The sequence below is a fragment of the Siphateles boraxobius genome, unplaced genomic scaffold (assembly GCF_051911475.1).
Source record: "Siphateles boraxobius isolate OS27281-9 unplaced genomic scaffold, OSU_SipBor_1 3, whole genome shotgun sequence".
In the NCBI taxonomy this organism is placed as follows: domain Eukaryota; kingdom Metazoa; phylum Chordata; class Actinopteri; order Cypriniformes; family Leuciscidae; genus Siphateles; species Siphateles boraxobius.
Genome location: NW_027508919.1, coordinates 16,992,088 through 17,011,609, shown reverse-complemented (window position 1 = coordinate 17,011,609; position 19,522 = coordinate 16,992,088). Strand labels below are relative to the sequence as shown.

At 37.6% G+C, this 19,522-nt stretch overlaps 1 protein-coding gene across 6 annotated transcripts in view; it reads right to left on the bottom strand.

Annotated features, from left to right (window-relative positions):
* gria1a (glutamate receptor, ionotropic, AMPA 1a) overlaps positions 1 to 13,444 on the bottom strand; it is an 88,963-nt gene extending 75,519 nt beyond the window's left edge. For 3 of the 6 annotated variants that reach the window (XR_013210375.1, XM_077248008.1, XM_077248010.1), the window contains exons 1-2: positions 13,089 to 13,304; positions 12,789 to 12,923 (exon numbers count right to left, since the gene is read on the bottom strand). Coding sequence is in view for 4 of the 6 variants with exons in the window: in XM_077248008.1 (XP_077104123.1) it covers positions 12,789 to 12,923; positions 13,089 to 13,170 (217 nt within the window). In the remaining 2 variants the exon portion in view is untranslated. Of the gene's footprint in view, positions 1 to 12,788; positions 12,924 to 13,088 lie in introns of all 6 variants that reach the window. The other 3 variants (XR_013210374.1, XM_077248009.1, XM_077248007.1) reach the window with 3 other exon arrangements.
* Between the last annotated feature and the right edge of the window lie 6,078 nt (positions 13,445 to 19,522).

Genomic DNA, 19,522 nt, shown 5'->3' with positions numbered 1-19,522 from the left:
CCTTCACAGTTCAAATATAAAGCACACATACACACACTTAAAATAATTCAGCGATCTCACTCTTGCTATACACATACAAGTGTCTGCAAATATCACCAGAGTAATTACACAAAGACAAGACTTTTTCTCTCTCTCTCTCACACACACACGCACACACACAAGCCTGTCCATACTCACTGATGGGAGTCTACACAGTGGAGCATATTGCGGTGGGTGCTCAAGGGAATGTGTAGTAATAATCACGCTTGTATCCTGCTGTATTTATGCCCTAAGTGGACAGTTCCAGGTCAGCTATACATAATGTGTTATTTAAGCCAGGATGAGGACTTCTCATAATTTGCATGTACTGCATGTACTGTTGCTCATATCATACTGCCATTCAATCACAATGGCAGAGGACTTATCAATGTCTTAAAATTTTTATTTTGTCTAAAAAGGAACCGACAATCCTCAAGACCTGAAATTACAGTTTTTTTTTTCAACAATCTCTAGGAGACCTTTTTCAATACTTGGGTCACTTTTTCAAACTCTTCACATGCTATCATTAGCATGAAACAAAAATTGTACTCATATTTCATCTGAGGGAAACAGCTGGCAATGAAAAAAAGTAGAAAGGTACTTGATTTTGATTGGATTATTGTCATTTGCTAATTTCTCTGATCTGATGCGAGTGACAAGTTGCTGAAAGGAAGGGGTTAATGTGCCGCCTTAGAGCCGGTCCGCACGTCATCAGAGGCCCAAAATGGCACCCTAAACACATGCGGCCTTCCCACGAGTTCGCACTTTCGTGACGTAACACTGCCTTGACTGTCGAGTAGAAGTCTGCTGAGGAGCTCGCTTCAGTGCGGGCTCGCTAAAAGTGTGCATCAAGGGCCCATATCGACCATAAAGGGGGGCGCTCGCGAGCACCCTTCTGACAACTAAAATGATATATGGGACACCCTATGGTCTCATCGACTTAACGGACATGTGTACATGGCAGCCATTGTAAGTCCACAGGACTGTAAGTGCATATAAAGTGTGTCATTTGGGACAGGGCCAGACAAGAGATGTTGTTGCGAGGGGAAGGGGACCCTAATGGTTTTTGATTAAAGATTATGAGGGCAAAAAATTGAAAAATATTAAAAAATAAATAATACAAAATAAACAATAATGGATATAAAATCATTTATAGTAAACACTGCAACATTCCATCAAAAATAATAATGATTAATTTTGTTTTCGTTACTGTAATTAAATAATAAAAAGTAATAATATAAAAAAGAATAATTTGATCCTCTACACATCCACACATCCAAGAGAAATCTTTTTATAAAGGATAACGGCAGTCATGTCCTGAACCTGTCTGCTGACAAGGCCTCTGAGGGTGAAAACGGGTGTTATCACTCCTGCAACAGGAAAACAAACCAATTTAGCGAAAGCCAGAAGCAACCTCTGAAATCTTTTTATTTTTTCTATTACCCAAACACAACAAATAGCCTGAGTACTGCAAGTCATTTTGTCCATCATTTTTGCTGCAATAAAAAAGAATACAATATTGACAGTTTAAGCTTCAATGTGATGTTTGTTTCATTTTATGGAAACAACTAAATTGTCCTGTCTGGTGGCTGACATTAAGAGTTACTGCTGTGGCCCTAAAGCATTATTTAAAAGCCTCACAAACACACTTGAACGATTTCCAACAGCCTTCTCCTTACAGGTCTGAATAAAAGTCTCTCTGTCCAGAACATATAGTCTATGTTTAGATTTAGAAGTGTTTAAAAAGGTGTGACAATAACTAAGCCATACCTCTCACTGTGTTTGATTGACCTTAATGATAATGATATACAGAGTTACAGGTCCTTCATACTGAAGGCCACAAATAGCTCTCAATGCAGCAAAAGTGATCCAGTGTTGGGTGGGTGGAAGCTCACAGGTGCAGACACCGCTAGATTGGCCAAATGAGAGTTCACTTCTTCAGAATGAGTCACTCACACAACCTGAGCTTAAGAATGTGAGAATCAGATAAATATGGAAGAGATTAAAATCCACCACAGACAATATAGCACAATATGACGGCAGACATGCTGGGTGGCACAACTGTGTGCTCACACAGCACATATCCAAACAATCAATGCCTGAATCATAACCCAAACTGTATAACCATAACAGCATAAAATTGGAGGGCAATAATTGTGTTATAGAAATGTCTTTGTCTTTTGGTTTTCTTTTGATTCAGAAGGGTTATAAAAACAATAGGAATGCCATCACTCTCACAACCGAAGTAAACAAACAAACAAACAAACACATATTTAACCTGCTCTTTATCCTTTCCAATCCAACCCACATGACACATTTAAGTGTACATTTTATATTACCTTTCAAAAAATGTAGGTTATTAAGATTTTTTTTCAAAGCCATTAATGCTCACCAAGGCTACATTTATTTGATCGAAATACAGTAAAACAGTTATATTGCAAAATATTATTACAATTTAAAATAGCTTTTTTAATTTTAATTTATTCCTTTGATGGCGAAGCTGAATTTTCAGCATCATTAGTCCAGTGCTAGTTTTTTGCTCAAGAAACATTTCTGATTATTGCCAATATTGAAACCAGAAACTAACATTCATTTTTGCTAACATTATAAATTCGTTTAAAGTGCCCCTATTATGGACTTTTGAAAATGACCTTTCATGTAGTATGTAACATAGCTCTAAGGGAATGAAATCATCCTGCAAAGTTTTAAATCTGAAAATGCACCGTATATAAAGTGTCTTTCAAAAGTAAGGGTCGACTCTGAGTCAATGAAATGAATCGTTTTTCAAACGAGTCATAAGCCATTTCGTTGTGACGTCAAGACGAAACATTAGCATTTTGACCGCCCACTTATTGCGCGCGCAGACACCAGGGAAAACTTTTACCTCAAACCGGCAGCTGATTCCTGTGGATACTGGATAGGCATCATGTCGAGAAGACGCTGTGCTCTACAATGTGAAGGAAAAGCCAGTTTTTTTTTTCACTGCCCAAGGACGAGCATGTGAAGAATCAGTGGTTAAAATTCATCTTTACATCTATACCACAGCAGTATAATCCTAATCTTTTGCTGTGTTCCCTTTATTTTACTGACAACAGCTTCTCAAATCTCGGAGATCAATGCAGGATTCGCAAACCGCTTGCTCTTAAAAGATGGTGTTCAAAATACTTAGTTTTGAGTTTTATATTGTGTTGCTCTCCTGCTAACTGGCTAACTCACATTATTACTGTCTTACTGAAATACTTCTGCTAATCAGCTGTGGGCCACTATTACCTAAATCTCTGTCTTAAAATGCAGATTGTCTGTTGTCCTTACAACTTTGAGGAAAGATTAAGCATGGAGCAAGATTTGTTTTACCACCGTATCGATTTTATGTTACATCAATCATTCATGCTATAGAGCTCGGCTAATGTACGGACTGTTATTGATACAGTTTCCACATGTTCACCGCAATAAATTAGAAAAATACTCGGTACATAAATAAGTACAATTAAAATAATCGGTTTGTTGATGGACATACACTTGTTAATGCTGATGGTGAGGAATTACAGTGGCAACCTCTCATATTGTACCTAAAACTGTAGTGTATCACTGAGAAACGTCCTGCTTGAGTCGTCCTTGTGATGGAGGTTCGGGTTGAATAACTAGTTCTTCCAGTGTTTCATCATCGGACTCGCACACGGATTTATATGGTAAAATCGTGTTATGACGTTGTTGTGGCAATGGGCATTTTGTTTTCGACACGCGGTAGACCAATCACAATTTAACAGACTGAGCTGTCTGGCCAATCAGAGCAGAGTAGCTCACGGAAAGGAGGGATTTAGAGAGCTACTTTAGATGAATTACATTCATCTGCAGAGTCGTTTGAGAATAATTGAAATTGTGGTGATGTGCAAATGTATATTATGAATATTATATTATTATGTATATTAGAAAATGAAACAGTTTTTTTGACCTTTGATGCATGTAAACATGTTGTAGGAGACTCCAAACATCATTAGGAAACTTTAAAATAGCATAATAGGGTCACTTTAAAGTCACTTTTGATCAATTTAAAGTACTTTTGCTGAACAAAAAATCACATTCTTTTTTTTTTTTTTTTTTTTTTTTTTAATCTCCAAACTTTTGAACCACAATAAAGGCACTGGAATATAATGAAAAAAAAAAAAAAAATTCACACTGACACCAATCTGCATTGACAAAGTGACCTGAAGTCACTGATTACCCATTTGGCAGCTGATTCACTATCAGTGTGAACGGCTTAAGAATTAGCTCAAGGAAAAAGTATTTTACATTACAAATGCTCTGCAAAGTTGCATTTTAAAGTAAACCGTATAGCTTATGAAGAATTGTCTGGTTGACAGGAATGTTGTTTTAGAAACAACTAAGGGACGTGGAGAAATTATCTAAAAATAGTAACACAACTAACAGCAGCTCTGCTTCTAAACAGCAGTTTTCCCAGAAACAAGCTGCTATTTTAAGTAGACGTGTTGGTTGATAAAACGTCACATTCTACAGCATACATTCAAATAGCATGTTTGGACATATCTGCAAGCTCTCACACACACACAATCCTTAATACATGTAAGCACAATAATTCCCAGCTGAAAACCCTTCCACTAGAAAAGATGGATATACTCAAGCCTATACTTAAGTAGGCCAGAAGAGTGTAAGGGCAGGCTGGCCAGAGAACTTGACACTCATGTCTTGGTGAGCAGGGGATGAACAAAACGGTCACACTTTCAAAGAGTGCTAATAGTGCTGTGAGCCAGTGGCTGCTGAGCTCAGTATGCGTCCTCGACATCACAGAAAGGACAAACGCCGTCCTCAGACAGGCATCAGTAACACATATACGCTCTTGTGCTTAAGCAAAGTAGCTAAGGATAAAAGAGGCCAATATCAGCTGATATTCAGGGACAGGGCTGGTCTCTTACTTTCTCTTCCACAATTTGTTACACCAGTGTAAACAAACTTAATGCGTAATTAAACGGATAATTGAGAAAGCCAAACCTTCGTCCACTCCAATCACCAGGCATCGAAAGAGACAGCAGCCTGACACACACACACACACACACACACACACACACACACACACACACACACACACACACACACACACACACACACACACACACACACACACACACACACACACACACACACACACACACACACACACACACACGTGTTAGTTTTCAACTAAAATAAATTCAGTAGTAGCAGACAGTACAGTAAAACCATTGAATAGCAGTGTTTTAGTGCAATTTGCATCCACACCTTTGGAAGAATGCAAATGTTTAAGCAAAAGCATAAATAGAACTGAATATTATGAAAATAATTTGATTTGCTTGTTAAATTACGTTAAATAGAATGAGTAAATGTGACGCAGTTCTTAAATAATTGGTCAGTGTGTGTAATCCATTTAAATGTGTGAAACACAAGTTTACTTTATCCATTTTTGTTGTAACTACATAAATCAGCATCATTGTAAGAAAACCCAAATTCAGACTGAGCTGTTGAAAATTTTGATCATGACATTATATTCTATTTTTAGTAAATAAAAAAAAATATTAAGGAAGGGGTTAATGTGCCGCCTTAGAGCCGGTGCACACGTCATCAGTGGTCCTGTCCTAAAAGGCACCCTAAACACTCATTTTTTTTATTTTATTTGATCAAAAATACAATAAAAACAGTAATATTGTGAAATATTAAAACGATTTTCTATTTTTAGCATTTTTTAAAATGTAATTATTTTTTTCAAATATCATCCACCACTCAAACAGTTTATTTCATTTAGTTTATTTCTAATTAATTAAAATATGGTTATTTCTTTGATAAGAATTCATATTTGAGATAATATTAATAAGAAATATTAATATGCATTATTATTTCTTATTAGTCAAATTTGTTGTTAAGAGCCATAAATTGTGAAAATGTGCAATGTTGTTCTGTTGTAATATTTTTATCATCTAGTGGGCATAACTAAATAAACATTTGTACAAAATGACGACAACAAATTCGTTAAAAAATATGTGTAAGGCTTATGTTCAGTTCTGTTAGTTAATTTGTATTTTAGTTTGATTTTGTACATTTCCTGTTTGCATGTATTCAAAGTGATTGTTAGTTTCCATAGTTACCTCCTTAGTTTCACACCTGTTCTTAGTTCTGTTGATTACTCCGTGTGTATTTAAGCCCTTGGTTTCCTCAGTTCAGTGTTTGGTGCTGTTTATATTTAGGTTGATGTGGTTTATATTTCTCCTGCGTTTGTATCTCTAGCTATCTATATTAAAATACTTCGAGATACTTTCTTGTTTGTGATTGTTCACCACAGCAGCCGTAACAATATGTGTTTTTTATTGTTTTTGATAGGCTTTATTTAATCGTATAGAACACTTCTCGTCAGTTTAGTTAGGTTCAGTGTACCTTTTAATTCTCTTAATGTAGTATTTATCGATTCTCAACCCTACACCTGAGCCAGATCTTCTCGATCATAAAACATTTTCCTAACATGGATAATACAGTCCATGATTACGTCTTCACAAGCAATAAGACCTACAGGGATTAGAATTAAAAAACGCTTCTTAAATTCTCTATGGTGATGTCAGCCAAGACAGACGCATGTGTCCTCATTAAGACAGGAAGCTCAGGCTATATGGGGCATCCTCATAATGTAGCATAATTGGACTGCTTCCACTATTTAAAATGACACTATACTGTATGATGGTATGGTAACAGTGGAGTCTCTTGCACTAGATAACAATTTCGAGGCAAGATTGTCTCATACTGAATTTATGCTTCAGTTTGTTACACTCATTCTTTTATTTGTCATTTGCAGCTCGAAAACCAAAAGACTCCCTTAGTGTTTTACCACCTTTTGCATTCTTTGTTCTAGTTTTATAAATAAATAAAAAAAACAGCAAGGTTGTCATGTTTTTGAGGAGGAGAAGACAGTTGAGAGCAGACGTGGTTTTCTCTGTGTCTCATTAATGTAAAGGACTGTGCGAGACAAGGGAGTCTCTGTTCGTCTCAGACTGAACATGACAGCTCCTCTCTTTTCCTCATTGAGAAGTACATCCCTCGCTGGATCCGTTTTCACAGCTCTTTTAAAAACCAACAGCTATAGTAAATCAGAGATACAAAGGCACCATATAAATTCACCACAGACTCAATCACCTACCTATTATCGTTGTGAATGCCCAAAATGTATGAAATTGCATTGCATTTTCCTAAGCTGCTGGTGTGCAGAGCTGCCATGGGATATTGTGAAAGGCAGATGTTGTTATTCATGTTTGCTTTAGGTCAAAGGTCACAATTAACAAGAAATCCACATTTGGTTCTGGACCAGTACTGGTCCAGACCGGGATTGGTTTCATGTGAACCGCAAAACATTGCTCATACATTAATATACACGACAGTTCAAAAGGTGGAGGTTGGTAAAAATCTTATCCTCACTTACTGTGAAATATTATTACAATTTAAAATAACCATTTTCTATTTGAATATATTTGAAAATGTAACGTATTCCTGTGATGTCAAAACTGATGACTATTGTAATGGCTGCTGAAAATTCATTGCCACATGATTCTTCTCAAATCTGTCTAATATGCTGATTTGCTGCTCAAGAAACATTTATTACTATTATCACTATTGAAATCAGTTGTACTGCTTACTATTTTTTTTGTGGAAAGCGTGATAAAACTTTTTTTAGGATCCTTTAATGAATTGAAAGTTCAAAAGAAAAACATTATACTTTTGCAACAATGTAAATGTATTTAGGGTCACTTTTGATGACTTCCATTACACGAGAGTAGATGTTAAAACTTCATGCTGATTTGTACTCGGCTTTCGCCAAGATAATCACCAACTAAGACGTAGCTTTACAGTAACCTATGCTTCTCCATCCATTTACGCTTCTTTCCATCTAGTGACGTGAATCTTCTGTCTGGTGTTAATACAGTGTATTGCGCGTCAGCACAGACAACGGCTGCAACCACAGTGTGGTCCCCCCATAACAACCCTCTGGATTGAGCGGAGTAGGGAACATCTCTAGGGTCTTCAAGTGGGCACCTTCCGTCCTCAGTGTTTCGTCGACTAGCCCACGACACCTCAAGAGGGCTCGACAGTGACTCTGGCGTCCCAGAGTCACCCCCCTCCATCCCCCACTCAACTCAGCCCAGCTTACTGACCTCTACTTCCCTCTTGCTGCTGAGACCTAACCACAATCTCACAATCTCTCCGCAACCCAACCATACGCGCCAACCCGTTTGACTAAGGCTGTCGAGCCCCACTGGTGCGTTAATATGCAGTTTCAGTGGCAACGGTTCCGTATGGCATACCACCTACCACAAAACACAATATCTGCCCAACCACCCGTCATTCACGCAATATACACAGGATCAATTTAATGCATCTTTGATGAATAAAAGTATAATTTTTTTGTTAAAATCCCAAAATATTTTAACGATTGTACAATTATAAACCATTATACAGCCTAGGCGACACAGAAGCTGACAAGGTGCATTCACACACTTCCAGTGCCATGCGACAGTAGAAATGTGTCAACTGCTTAAAATTCTACAAGTACAGACAGAACATTGATTATAATGGGAGTGATTTATCAGCTAACTGTAGGTTGTTTACGGTTACTAAGCAACAGCACAACCTGTAACAGAATTCGACTGATGTGCGGTCCCAGGTGAGCAGTGTGTCTCATCCAATTTGAATTTATAATGTTATCATTTTGTGGTTTTGAAACTCTGATTGTTCTGACCTTTTCTGGAAAGAACATTTAAAGACGGAACCTCTTGGCCCTTTAATTGAATATCCTGCTATAGGAAATCCGATCCAGCTGATTCTGTTGTTCTGACCAGGATTTGGAGGTCCTGCAGTGGCTGAGGGCGATCCCTCCCCCGCTTCGTTCTCCTGTTACACAATAACACAATACCCCGGAGCCAACTCTCCCAACACTCACAATCCTAGAGGTTCACTACCGTACACATTTCTCTGTGACTGTACGACATGCTGCAGAGGGTTATTATTTTCTTCTCAGTGTGAAGTGCTGAAAGACAGTTCAGGCTTATGACAGAAGCGGCTGCTGCTTATACTGAGATACTCTGATGCATGTTTACAGCCATCTCCCAAGAGCAATCACATCAGATGCAAAGGTGTAAACTACAAACTTTGAAACACCTAATAAAAGGAAACACATGAACATACTTCAACAGCAGCAGACAGTACAAAAACAAAAAAGATGTTTCATTTAGAGCATTGTATTATGAGACTTTGCTCTGCGCAGATCCAATAATAGCAACAGTACATACACTCGATTCAGTTCTTTTTCCAGAAGCGTGCTAATATTCTTCTGGTCTGAAGGCTTTCTTTCTTGGAGGTCTATGAAAGCACAGTCTCCCATAGGCTCTTGAGTCTTTGAATGCAGGAATCGGTGAGCATCTCATATTGATTGTGGAGCCTTTGAATGGGGTCCGGCTATTGATCAGCTCTAATTCTGCTCACGGATCAAATAAAGGAATCCACCATTAACTGTGAGGACTTCAAATGTCAGCGAGACGGTTGGGGGTCATTGAATAAATTGCATTGCACATTCTTCTGAAATTGGAAGTGAAAACGTGTCTATTCCTGGAAAGTGGGAGAGTGTTTGAAACCGGTGGCCTTGTTTATCAATTTATGTATCATCTATTTGAATTACTTTTTTACCACGAGGCAATCTGATTAAAATTACCTCTCTAAATATATAGGATATTTAAATTTACTCCAGCTTAATAAAATACAAGTTATCAGAAACCATCCAACACATGAAAACACAAGACTACAGCAGCAATTAAATCAAACATGGCTTTGGGAAATCAACAGAGATATTATATTCAGCTGATGCTGTATTTAATATAACAATGAACAATAGCAGCACACACAATATTCCAAACATAAAATCACAAAAGACCGTCTTAACCCTCAGATTCTGTTATTGATTTTGATGCTCTCCGGAAACCAAAATATTTGAGGGTAAAAATATTAAAACTAATTTTAAACTTCAAGTTATTTTACGTTTCTCTTACTCAATCAAACTTCAATTTATTTTAATATGTTTCTCTTACTCAATCAAATCCCAGTAAGCAAACATTATTGTGACTTTATCCTGCTGTTTTACCACAAAGTAAATGTCCACTTTTCAGAAATGAAATGTCAGGAAAACAAATTTTTAACATTAGCTACTAAAATCACTTTGAGGTCTCCGAGACCCTAAAGAGAACATGAGGGGTAGGTGTGCTCTCATTACAGTTTCCATTTATTAATAAAACTGTGCTTTCGTAGGTGCCACATCACTTCTTATTTAATCAACCTTTGCCCCAGAAAAATCCTATCCCCTTTTTCTGTGTACTCACCCCCCTCTGGTTCACACTGGCAGGTGCTGACAGGGATGATTTTCTCTAAGGATTGAGCCCACACAGAGGGGGAGCAACTGAGGGTAACTTTCTTCAGGCGTCTCCGGACACACATTCAGTCCATGGCACAAGAGGCCATTCAGCAATACACAGAGTCAGGGCCTTCACAGCACTCCTCTCACAGCTCATTGCGTGAGGGCTGGCCATTCACCATGCAACAGATCAGGACGCGAGCACAGCAGAGCAATACAAGAGACCTTCGATTATCCGGGACAAACTGCTGCAGCGTTTAAATATGACTGAGCTTCATAATGGGTCAATGAATAACAAATGTCTTATCTTGAGGGAAGAAAAGGAAGACAGTGAGGAAAAAGTGCAAGAACATCATTGACTTATGAGCTTGTTGAATTTTCCACCTGAGAGAACCCTATGAAATTCATTTTGTTCATTTGTCTCTTCACTCCATTACAAATCCCACCACACACCTCCAGCTCTGACAGAATCAGTGGATGGGTTTGGGGACCCTCACATTAGTGTTTGGATCTGCATCCTATTATCTGTTAATAAGGCCATTATGCAATTGTTTTCATTTCATCTGATTGGTTTTCCTCAAGACCAGAGAGAAGGCATGAGGTGCTGATGGATGGGCACACACAGAATGCATGAATAGAGGATGAGGCAGCAGGGTCTATGCGTAGCTCAAAATTCACATAAAATAAAGAAAGAAATATTGGTAGCCTGGGGGAGACGAATCCTTAGATTTAATGTGAACATCGTTGATGTCCTCTCAGTAGTATTACAGAACAAAGAATATTTAAAATGCTACAGAGCTGAAAGACATCTGCTTACTGATTTTCCTAATCAAGTGTCTAGTTTGCGTCATCAGGGCCGGTGTGGTGCCGAATTATGACCCCCGCCAAATTTTTACCCCCCTAGTATGGTAGGTTTAGGATTAGTTGTGTGGGAGGGGTTAGGATTAGGGGTGGGGTTAGGATTAGGCAATCAGATACTGATTTCAACGAGGGGGGTAATGATTTGGCAGGGAGTCGAAATTCGGCACAACACCGGCCTGAGGCATAAGCGAACTAAGCGGCTGCTTCCCCCACCAGGGGGCCCCCCAATTGAGTTACATTTTTTTTTTTAGATGACTTAAACAAGTGACATAAGCCTCATATTTTTAAAAACTCTATTCTCTCTATATATTCTTTGAGGCTTTGGTGAAAAAAGAGACTGAGAAAGACAGATATAGAGCGGCGTTTCCCAAGCATTTTTTGTCTTACATTCTCCAATGAGTTAGGCTCAAGAATCATAAGCATCATGTTATACTGGATATACCACTCAGCATTATTATTAAATGGCTATTATTACAATGATTAACTTTCAAACATAGTATAGGTGCATATTGTAGGTGCATATATGAAAAACATTCTCAAAGAAAGATCTAACAATGATTTTTTATTTTTTTAAATGGAAGTAGGCTACTCCTGATTGGGGATCACTGATGCAGACAGACAGAGAGAGAGAGAGAGAGAGAGAGAGAGAGAGAGAGAGAGAGAGAGAGAGAGAGAGAGAGAGAGAGATATTTCACATCCCCGGTCTATATCCCTTCTATATTCCTGCTGTTAGACATCTTCGTGAGCCTAAAGATCTTGAAAGTCATTGATAATCAATTCATTGCTAGTAACGCTTGTTTTCATTAACAGCGCTTAGATCCTCTGTTCTGCACAACGGAAGCTGTCACACGTTGTGCGCTTTAAGAAAGACAAATATCTTACAAGCTACTTAATCACAAAATGATCCAACATAACTGACCAACAATCCTCCGAAAAATTCCGCAAAATAAATATTAATTCATAATGATCCGCATTATAAGCATAACATAACGGTTTCATGATGTAGGCTATCAGGCAACCAAGCTCTCGCGTCCATGACGCATAATTGAGATTAATTGCACGCACAGTATAACAAAATAAACAAAACAAAAAAATACGTACATCTGTGCATTAAAATTAGTTTAATTTGATCATTGGGTTATTTCCTTACCACAGATTCCACACGCGCGTTCGGCGTAACACGCATTTTTTTTTTTTTTTTTGCGTCTGGCCATGCACTTTATGCAGTTGTGAATCATATAGGCATATCAATAATACATTCAAAAACGTTTGCCATGCCAGATATATTAGTGTTTAATACAAATAAGATCGATTTAATCTCCGCGTTGTAAGCGCAACAGGGAGACAAAACTTTCACATGCAGACTTCTTCATTTTATCATTCTGCCATCAACGCAGCAGATAGACATGAACAGCAGCTGCAGTGTGTTGATATTCACTACACACATTTTCTCTACACTGTAAAAATGGGTTGTACTCACAAGCATATGTCATGGAGAAGCTATTCCCCATTTTGACCATATCCACTTGAGGTACCAGTTTAGGGATATCCTGGTGATGCGAGAGCGCAAACCGAAACACTTCATATTCGTGTGATTCCGTTGGGAACAATCCTCCTATAGGGAGAGATAAATTACAGAATACGTTAAAACCACACAAGCAGTTTTCTAGTAAAATAAGTAAATTTACTAAGACCATAATTTTATTATACCATAATCACCATTATTTTATTCATAAAGAAACATTCTACACTCCACCTTTCCCTTTTGTAATTCACTCACCTATGTTGATATTACTTGGGAAACTGGAACCAAAGCACAATCCCAGAAAACTGGTGCAGAGCAGTGTGAGGCTTCGCTGCATATTTCCTTTTGCATTAGCGAAGAAAAAGAAAGCCAAATCCCAAGCATGGGTATGCGCGAGGTGTAGAATATCTCTTCTGGATGCGCTCACACTATCCGCACATCGGCGAGTGAACAGCGTGGATTACAGGTGCACCTCTTTGCGCGTGCTGTCCTCTTTCGCGCTGCGTCCTTGTGTGTTGCGCTCCCAGCCGTTCTTTCAGCACAAGCAGTACTTCCTCTGAGAGCCACGGACGCGGACGCGCGCGCGAGAGAGAGAATGAGTGACGGACCCCAATAACCGTATTCCAGTCCAGCTCAACACCGTGTGTGGACTTTCTTCTCACGTTCACGATTAACTACTTACTGTATGATTGAATTACCCAGCGATCTTTCTCGCGTTTAACTGTGCGTACGCACAATGAGACGATAGCGAATAACGCGTAAACAAACAAGAGCCCATATTTTGAAATGATGTTTCAGAAAAGTGCTTTTCAACCTTTGTCACTTCACTTCAAGGTACTTCATTGTCAAAGAACACATTCGCAGGGCTCTGATATTTCTTCTGGTTTCTTGTAATGACGATAAATCTTGTTTTCGATTTTTATTTTTTTTAACTGAACGGGTCATTAAAAGAATGTATTGTGATTCCAGCGGTTTCAAGAACTGTATGTTATTTATTAAAAACAGTTGTTGTGGGGGGGAATTTAAATAAGAAATTTGATGCTACATGTTGGACATCTTTGTAACATTTTTGTAACCATATTAAGCTATAATTTGGATTTAAAATATCTAAATTAAATTCTCTAAATCAGTATGTGTAATGCACAGGGAAGAAACATGCTGGCATTTACGTTCTTTGACAGCTGACACCATACTGAAAAAAGATGACAGGATGACATATATTTATATATATAGGCCTATGCAGTTTACTGCATCTGGTTTCCCCAGGAAAATGCAAACATTTCAATAAGCTTAGAATAAGAATTACGTCCATACATAATACCTCCCAGTAGGCCATATAATAAAAAAGAAAACTTTGTACAGCTCACATAAATTTGATGTGGTTCAAGACTGCATAGAGCAGGGTTTTGTGCTCCATTCAGAACTAAATGGACAATGCCTTTTAAATTGATGTAGAAAACAAGATGTAGAATTGCAATTTGAATGTAAGGAAATAGATTAAAAATGAATTGAAAAGATTATTTTTTTAATAAATGTGTCATTTTAAAATAGAAATAAATAAAGTGTTGTCTGTGCTTGATCATGTTGCAGGGGATTCCAAGTGAATTCCAATGGCCCACTTTATGGTTTATCTTCCGTGGTTCACACAATATTTAAACTTGGAGTAAAAATTGTGATGGTTTGTAACATGCAGGGTCGGGCACTGAAACCATCCTTTATGATGTTGCTGGGCAATCTCTACCACTTAAAGCTGCACAGCTGGCTTCACAGCCACTTTGAGCTGGAGAGAGCAATGACAAGATTAGAGCTTTCGGGCTGATTCAGAACAACAGTGGGTTATTTATAATCCACTGCACTTTCAGTGCTATAGAGATTACCTGGCAAACATTGCAGGAAACAACATGCCAGTCACTGTCGCAGCAGCAACAGTAATTCTCAAACATGAGCCCTTCAAGATGGTCATATTCTCATGGATCTATGTATTATATATCATGCAGCTGGGGTAAATTATCACATGTCTGAGGATACAGTAAAAATGCCATATGTATTTGGTCATAGCATTATCCTTGTTGATGAGCTCAGCCCTATTTGGGCTCAGCTCAACCAACCATAGTTTCTACAGTGAAACTATATTAGCGTCAGGTGTTTTAAATGCAGTGTGGGCTTAAATGTTATCCACGTTACATTGTCAAGTCTTTTGTGAAGTTCCCTACTTGTTTATGAAAAAGGGCAGTAAATCCTGTCTTTGACATAATTAGGATTAAGGATAAGCACATTTATCAGACCCTGGCAATTTCTCTTCTCTGGATAATGAAAAAATTGCTTTTCCTTTTAATATTGTCTCATGCAAAAAGAGGACGCAATTAGCATATTTTCACTGACAATACAATTTAAGCGATTTAATGGGTGTGGGGTGAGAAACAAGAGTCCTTTTTTTTCCTGCCTTCAATTTAAAACGCACAATGCACCAGTGATAAAACATGATAGGTATCTGGCTGCTGTGACATTTTTGAGACTAGAGGAAATCTGGTGAGATGTAGCACTGCAGAAAATGAAAGAGGACTTTTTAGAACTTACTATCATCTGCAAAGTGTGAAAGAGAAGGTATAATTTATTATGAACTAAGTTCAAGAGGAAAGGCACACGTATAAATGAGGCGAGATAAAGCATATGGGCTGCAATCAGCCACACCAGCTTCTTACCATGAAGCTCAATTACCCATTGGAAAGTGAGAAGGTGAGGAGGCCTTTCTCATTAAGCCTGTATAATATTCAACCCAAAAGACCTCTATTAGACATCAAGGCAAAAGAAGCAAGTAGTTAGAGGCTTGGAAAATGAGTTGCACACATTACGTAAGATGTTTTGATTATTGTACACACATCTTGTTCTCTCTATCCTGTGCACTCTTCTCTGGGGCCTACATAATTAATGTTATCTCTTTTTCAAGATGATGTCTGCTGTCAAAGAACTCAAATGGTTAATGCCAGCATGTTTTTTTTTCTGTGCATTAGAGATATGATACTGATTCGCAGAATCATCTTTAATTTACATATCTTCCTCCAGTTTATAATACTGCACACTGAACAAAATACTAAGTAAAATGTACTTAATTTTTGTTTTGCAAGTTTTTGCATGCATATTCTTTAAAATAAATTTCACATATGGAATTAAGTAAAATCTACTTAACTATGTTACGAAAAATCAACAAAGAAAATAACTAACTTCAAGCCAGTTAAAGTTTAACTAATTTCCACTAAGTCGAAGATTACTTTGCAGTCATCTGTTTCAAGTACATTTTACTCAATACAATATAAAACTGACCCATACAAAAATGTAATATATGGCCATATATGTACTTATATTTTAAATAGCATGACATATATCTATACATATACAGTATTTGACTTATCTGAGAAAACAATATATGCCTGCAACATATATAAACATTAATGTGTCCAAACATGTGAAGAAAATATTTGAGTTCATGCATATATGATACCATATATCTGCATATATTACAGTATAGTATTGGTTTCTTGCATATATGGACAACATTAAGTATAAATATGTGACATACATATTTGTTTCCAACATATTTAATAAATGTATGTAAACATACATGCTGATGCATTGAAAAAAGTACATATATGCATATATACATATATGCGTCTTACATATATTTAACATTTATGTATAGCTACATATACGGGAAAATATATGGCACTTACATGAAAACGGCCATTTTTGCTATATTTTGAAATATGTTTCATATACTGTATGTCTATGTGTTTTATATATATGAATTTTGCATATGTTCTCATATAGGCAGCAGACATACATGGGCACTGACATTATATACGTAATTTACATATATTGATATATATAATGATAAAACAGAGTAAATACAGCTGGAAAACAGTGAAAAATGCAACCTTATTAATTATTCATGCTCCAGTGCATGATGGGAACACCAGTAAAAGAAAGTAAAGTAGGTTTTACTCAAGGGGGTAATCCATCAGCTGGAAACTGAAGCCTCGCGGGAGCCGCCATTGTAGCAGAACTTCACCTGCTGTTAGCATTCCATTGACTCCCATTCATTTTGGCGTCACTTTGACAGCGATTAACTTTACTTCTGAAGCGTCCAAAGACTTAATTTGTCCATTATTTATTTCTAAAGAAACACGACAATGTATAAAAAGCTCCATTACTTTGTATCTTACGTTATGGCCCAGTAGAAGCCGTTTTTGTTAAAAACAGGCTAACAATTTCGTCATAACCACGCGACTTTATGTTGCACAATAGAGACATTAACGTATAGACAGGAGGAGAAGCTCGCAGGCAATCTTTTACTGTCTATGAGGCAATCGGGGGGACATCGAGGCATAAAGTCAAGGGAGAAGCCCGTAGATAGAGAGTCCATAAAAACAACGGGACAAAATATTTCAACAACGTTTTTGAGGAATTAGGTGATTCAGATTTGTCTTGCCACAGCTACTAGAAGATTAACAACGTTCAGACTGTCGTCAAGCTCAGTTTGAGCCTGCGCAGTCGCTCAGCCATCAGACAGGAAGTGCAATAATCGGGCTTCAGTCTTCTCCGTTGAAATCAATGGGGTCGCTGTGTCCATTTCTTTACTGTCTATAGTTTTACTTAATTTTATAACGTTAATATTTATACTTTAATTTAAAGCTTAAATTGAGTACTAATTTAAAATTTACTTTGTTTTTTAAATTCTTGCCTGAACTAAATGATTTAGGTACAAATTACATTTGTTTTTTCTGTAGTATTTATTTTTTTACGCATTTGGTTTCACAGGAAGACACAAACATTTGCATAAGCTTAAGCATTATGCCTATACCACTAATCACATGATGTCTCACAGAAGGCCATATAAACAGACAGACAGATTATATAAGATGTTAAATGACACCTATAGAAATATAGTTTATATTTTGTCTGTCATGTTCTGTTTAGTTTAGTTCATGATTGGGGCTGTTCAACCAAAAGACCAAAGACTGCAAATACCAAGAGAGATTACTTGCATAAGAGAAACTGCAGGGCACCATATGGTGGACAAAGTCCCACCTTCAAAATAAAAGAACCAATCGCCAATTGGTAAAGTCATCAAGTCATTGCATCTGCCGTTAGAAGCTCCGGTTCCCATAGAAACAGTCAGTGTCCTGAGTTTGGACTGCATATGCGCCTTGGCTGGATCAACCTGAAATATATGTTTTTTTAATGCTATTTCAGGATAATAAACAAAATTTTTGGGTCAGTTCATGTCCGTTTTTTTTTTTTGTGCAAAGTCAACATCTCAAAATCCATTTAACCACCAATAGAACAAAGTCCCCTCCCTACATTTTTCTCTTTTTCGACAATATGTTACACTCGGATTTACTTCACAATATGGACGAAAGATCTGTTGCTATACTTCTATTTCATCGTGGCTTTAAATACAAAGTTCTGTCATGAAATTCTGGATGCATGGCAGAGCCTGATAAGTTCTTAACTCAACCTGTTTGCAATCACATCATTCTCTATAGATGTGATCACGTCACATCTGATTGGTTACTGCTGTATCAGTAGCCAATGAACTTGTGTGCTCAACTTTCAAATACTTGGTTAGCATTTGCTGTAGCAGTTGCAGCGTGTTTTGAGACACTCCACCATCCCCAACTCCACCTGTATATATCTGCTACGGGTAATTCATGTGCGCTATATTGTACAGCAGTAGCATGTCTTGAATGCACTGGCAGTAGTAAGTCCAGTACTTGCTCTGCAGCAGCAGTGTAGCAATCTATTCTGCCAAGACCAAAATATACAAGTAGTACTCACTGCAGAGTCAAATGACGACCAGCTCCTCCTCTCTGGAGCTCTAAGGGGGGGAGGGAAGGAGTTGTGGGTAGGGTTAGGGTGTGGTTGGATATTCTAGCTCCACCCATTAGGCCCAAATTACATTCACTCCTCCTCGCTATCATTACCATGCCAAACACTCAGAGAGTTGTCATGACAGAAATATGGATCTGAAAAGCAGTTTTTGAGATTTCACTATTTCTCCATTCATGCTGATAGACCTTGGTCTTGCATACTTGATATTGCTGTCCGGAGGCACTGACTTTTTGAATTGTATACTCATAGACAACATCAGTTTCTCATAATTAGTTTTTATTGTTAGCTAAGGATCCCTTTTTGACTTGTTGGACCAATGTCTCAATGCTAAAGATCGATATGAAGCAGGGAAGCATGTTTAACTTCAACTCTGTCTTAATTGTGAGTATTGATGTGCAACTTAATTAGACTTTGTGATCAATTGTGGTTGGGGTTTTTCTTAGGATAAAGATCTGTACCTCTGTAGATTCAAAAGAACATGTAGAGATGTCCAGGAAAAGATGTATTATTTACAGCAAGTTTGCATAAATTGTAATGGTAATGGTTTTATGACTGAATTAATTACCATATTTGATTAACTGAGAGAGTTGCCTTATCAGACTAAGACTATTTTAGTTTAATTGTCTCCGGATCCCTTTGTTTGCATGTGGCACAAAACATATTTTCTCTATTTTTGAATATTCAGAATCATGGCGGGTCTATAGGGACAAATTACACTGTTAAGAACTACGTTTGACACCAACTGATGGAAAGGTTGAAAACAAGTGAGTCAAAGATATGCGTGTTTGGCATTTTTTAAA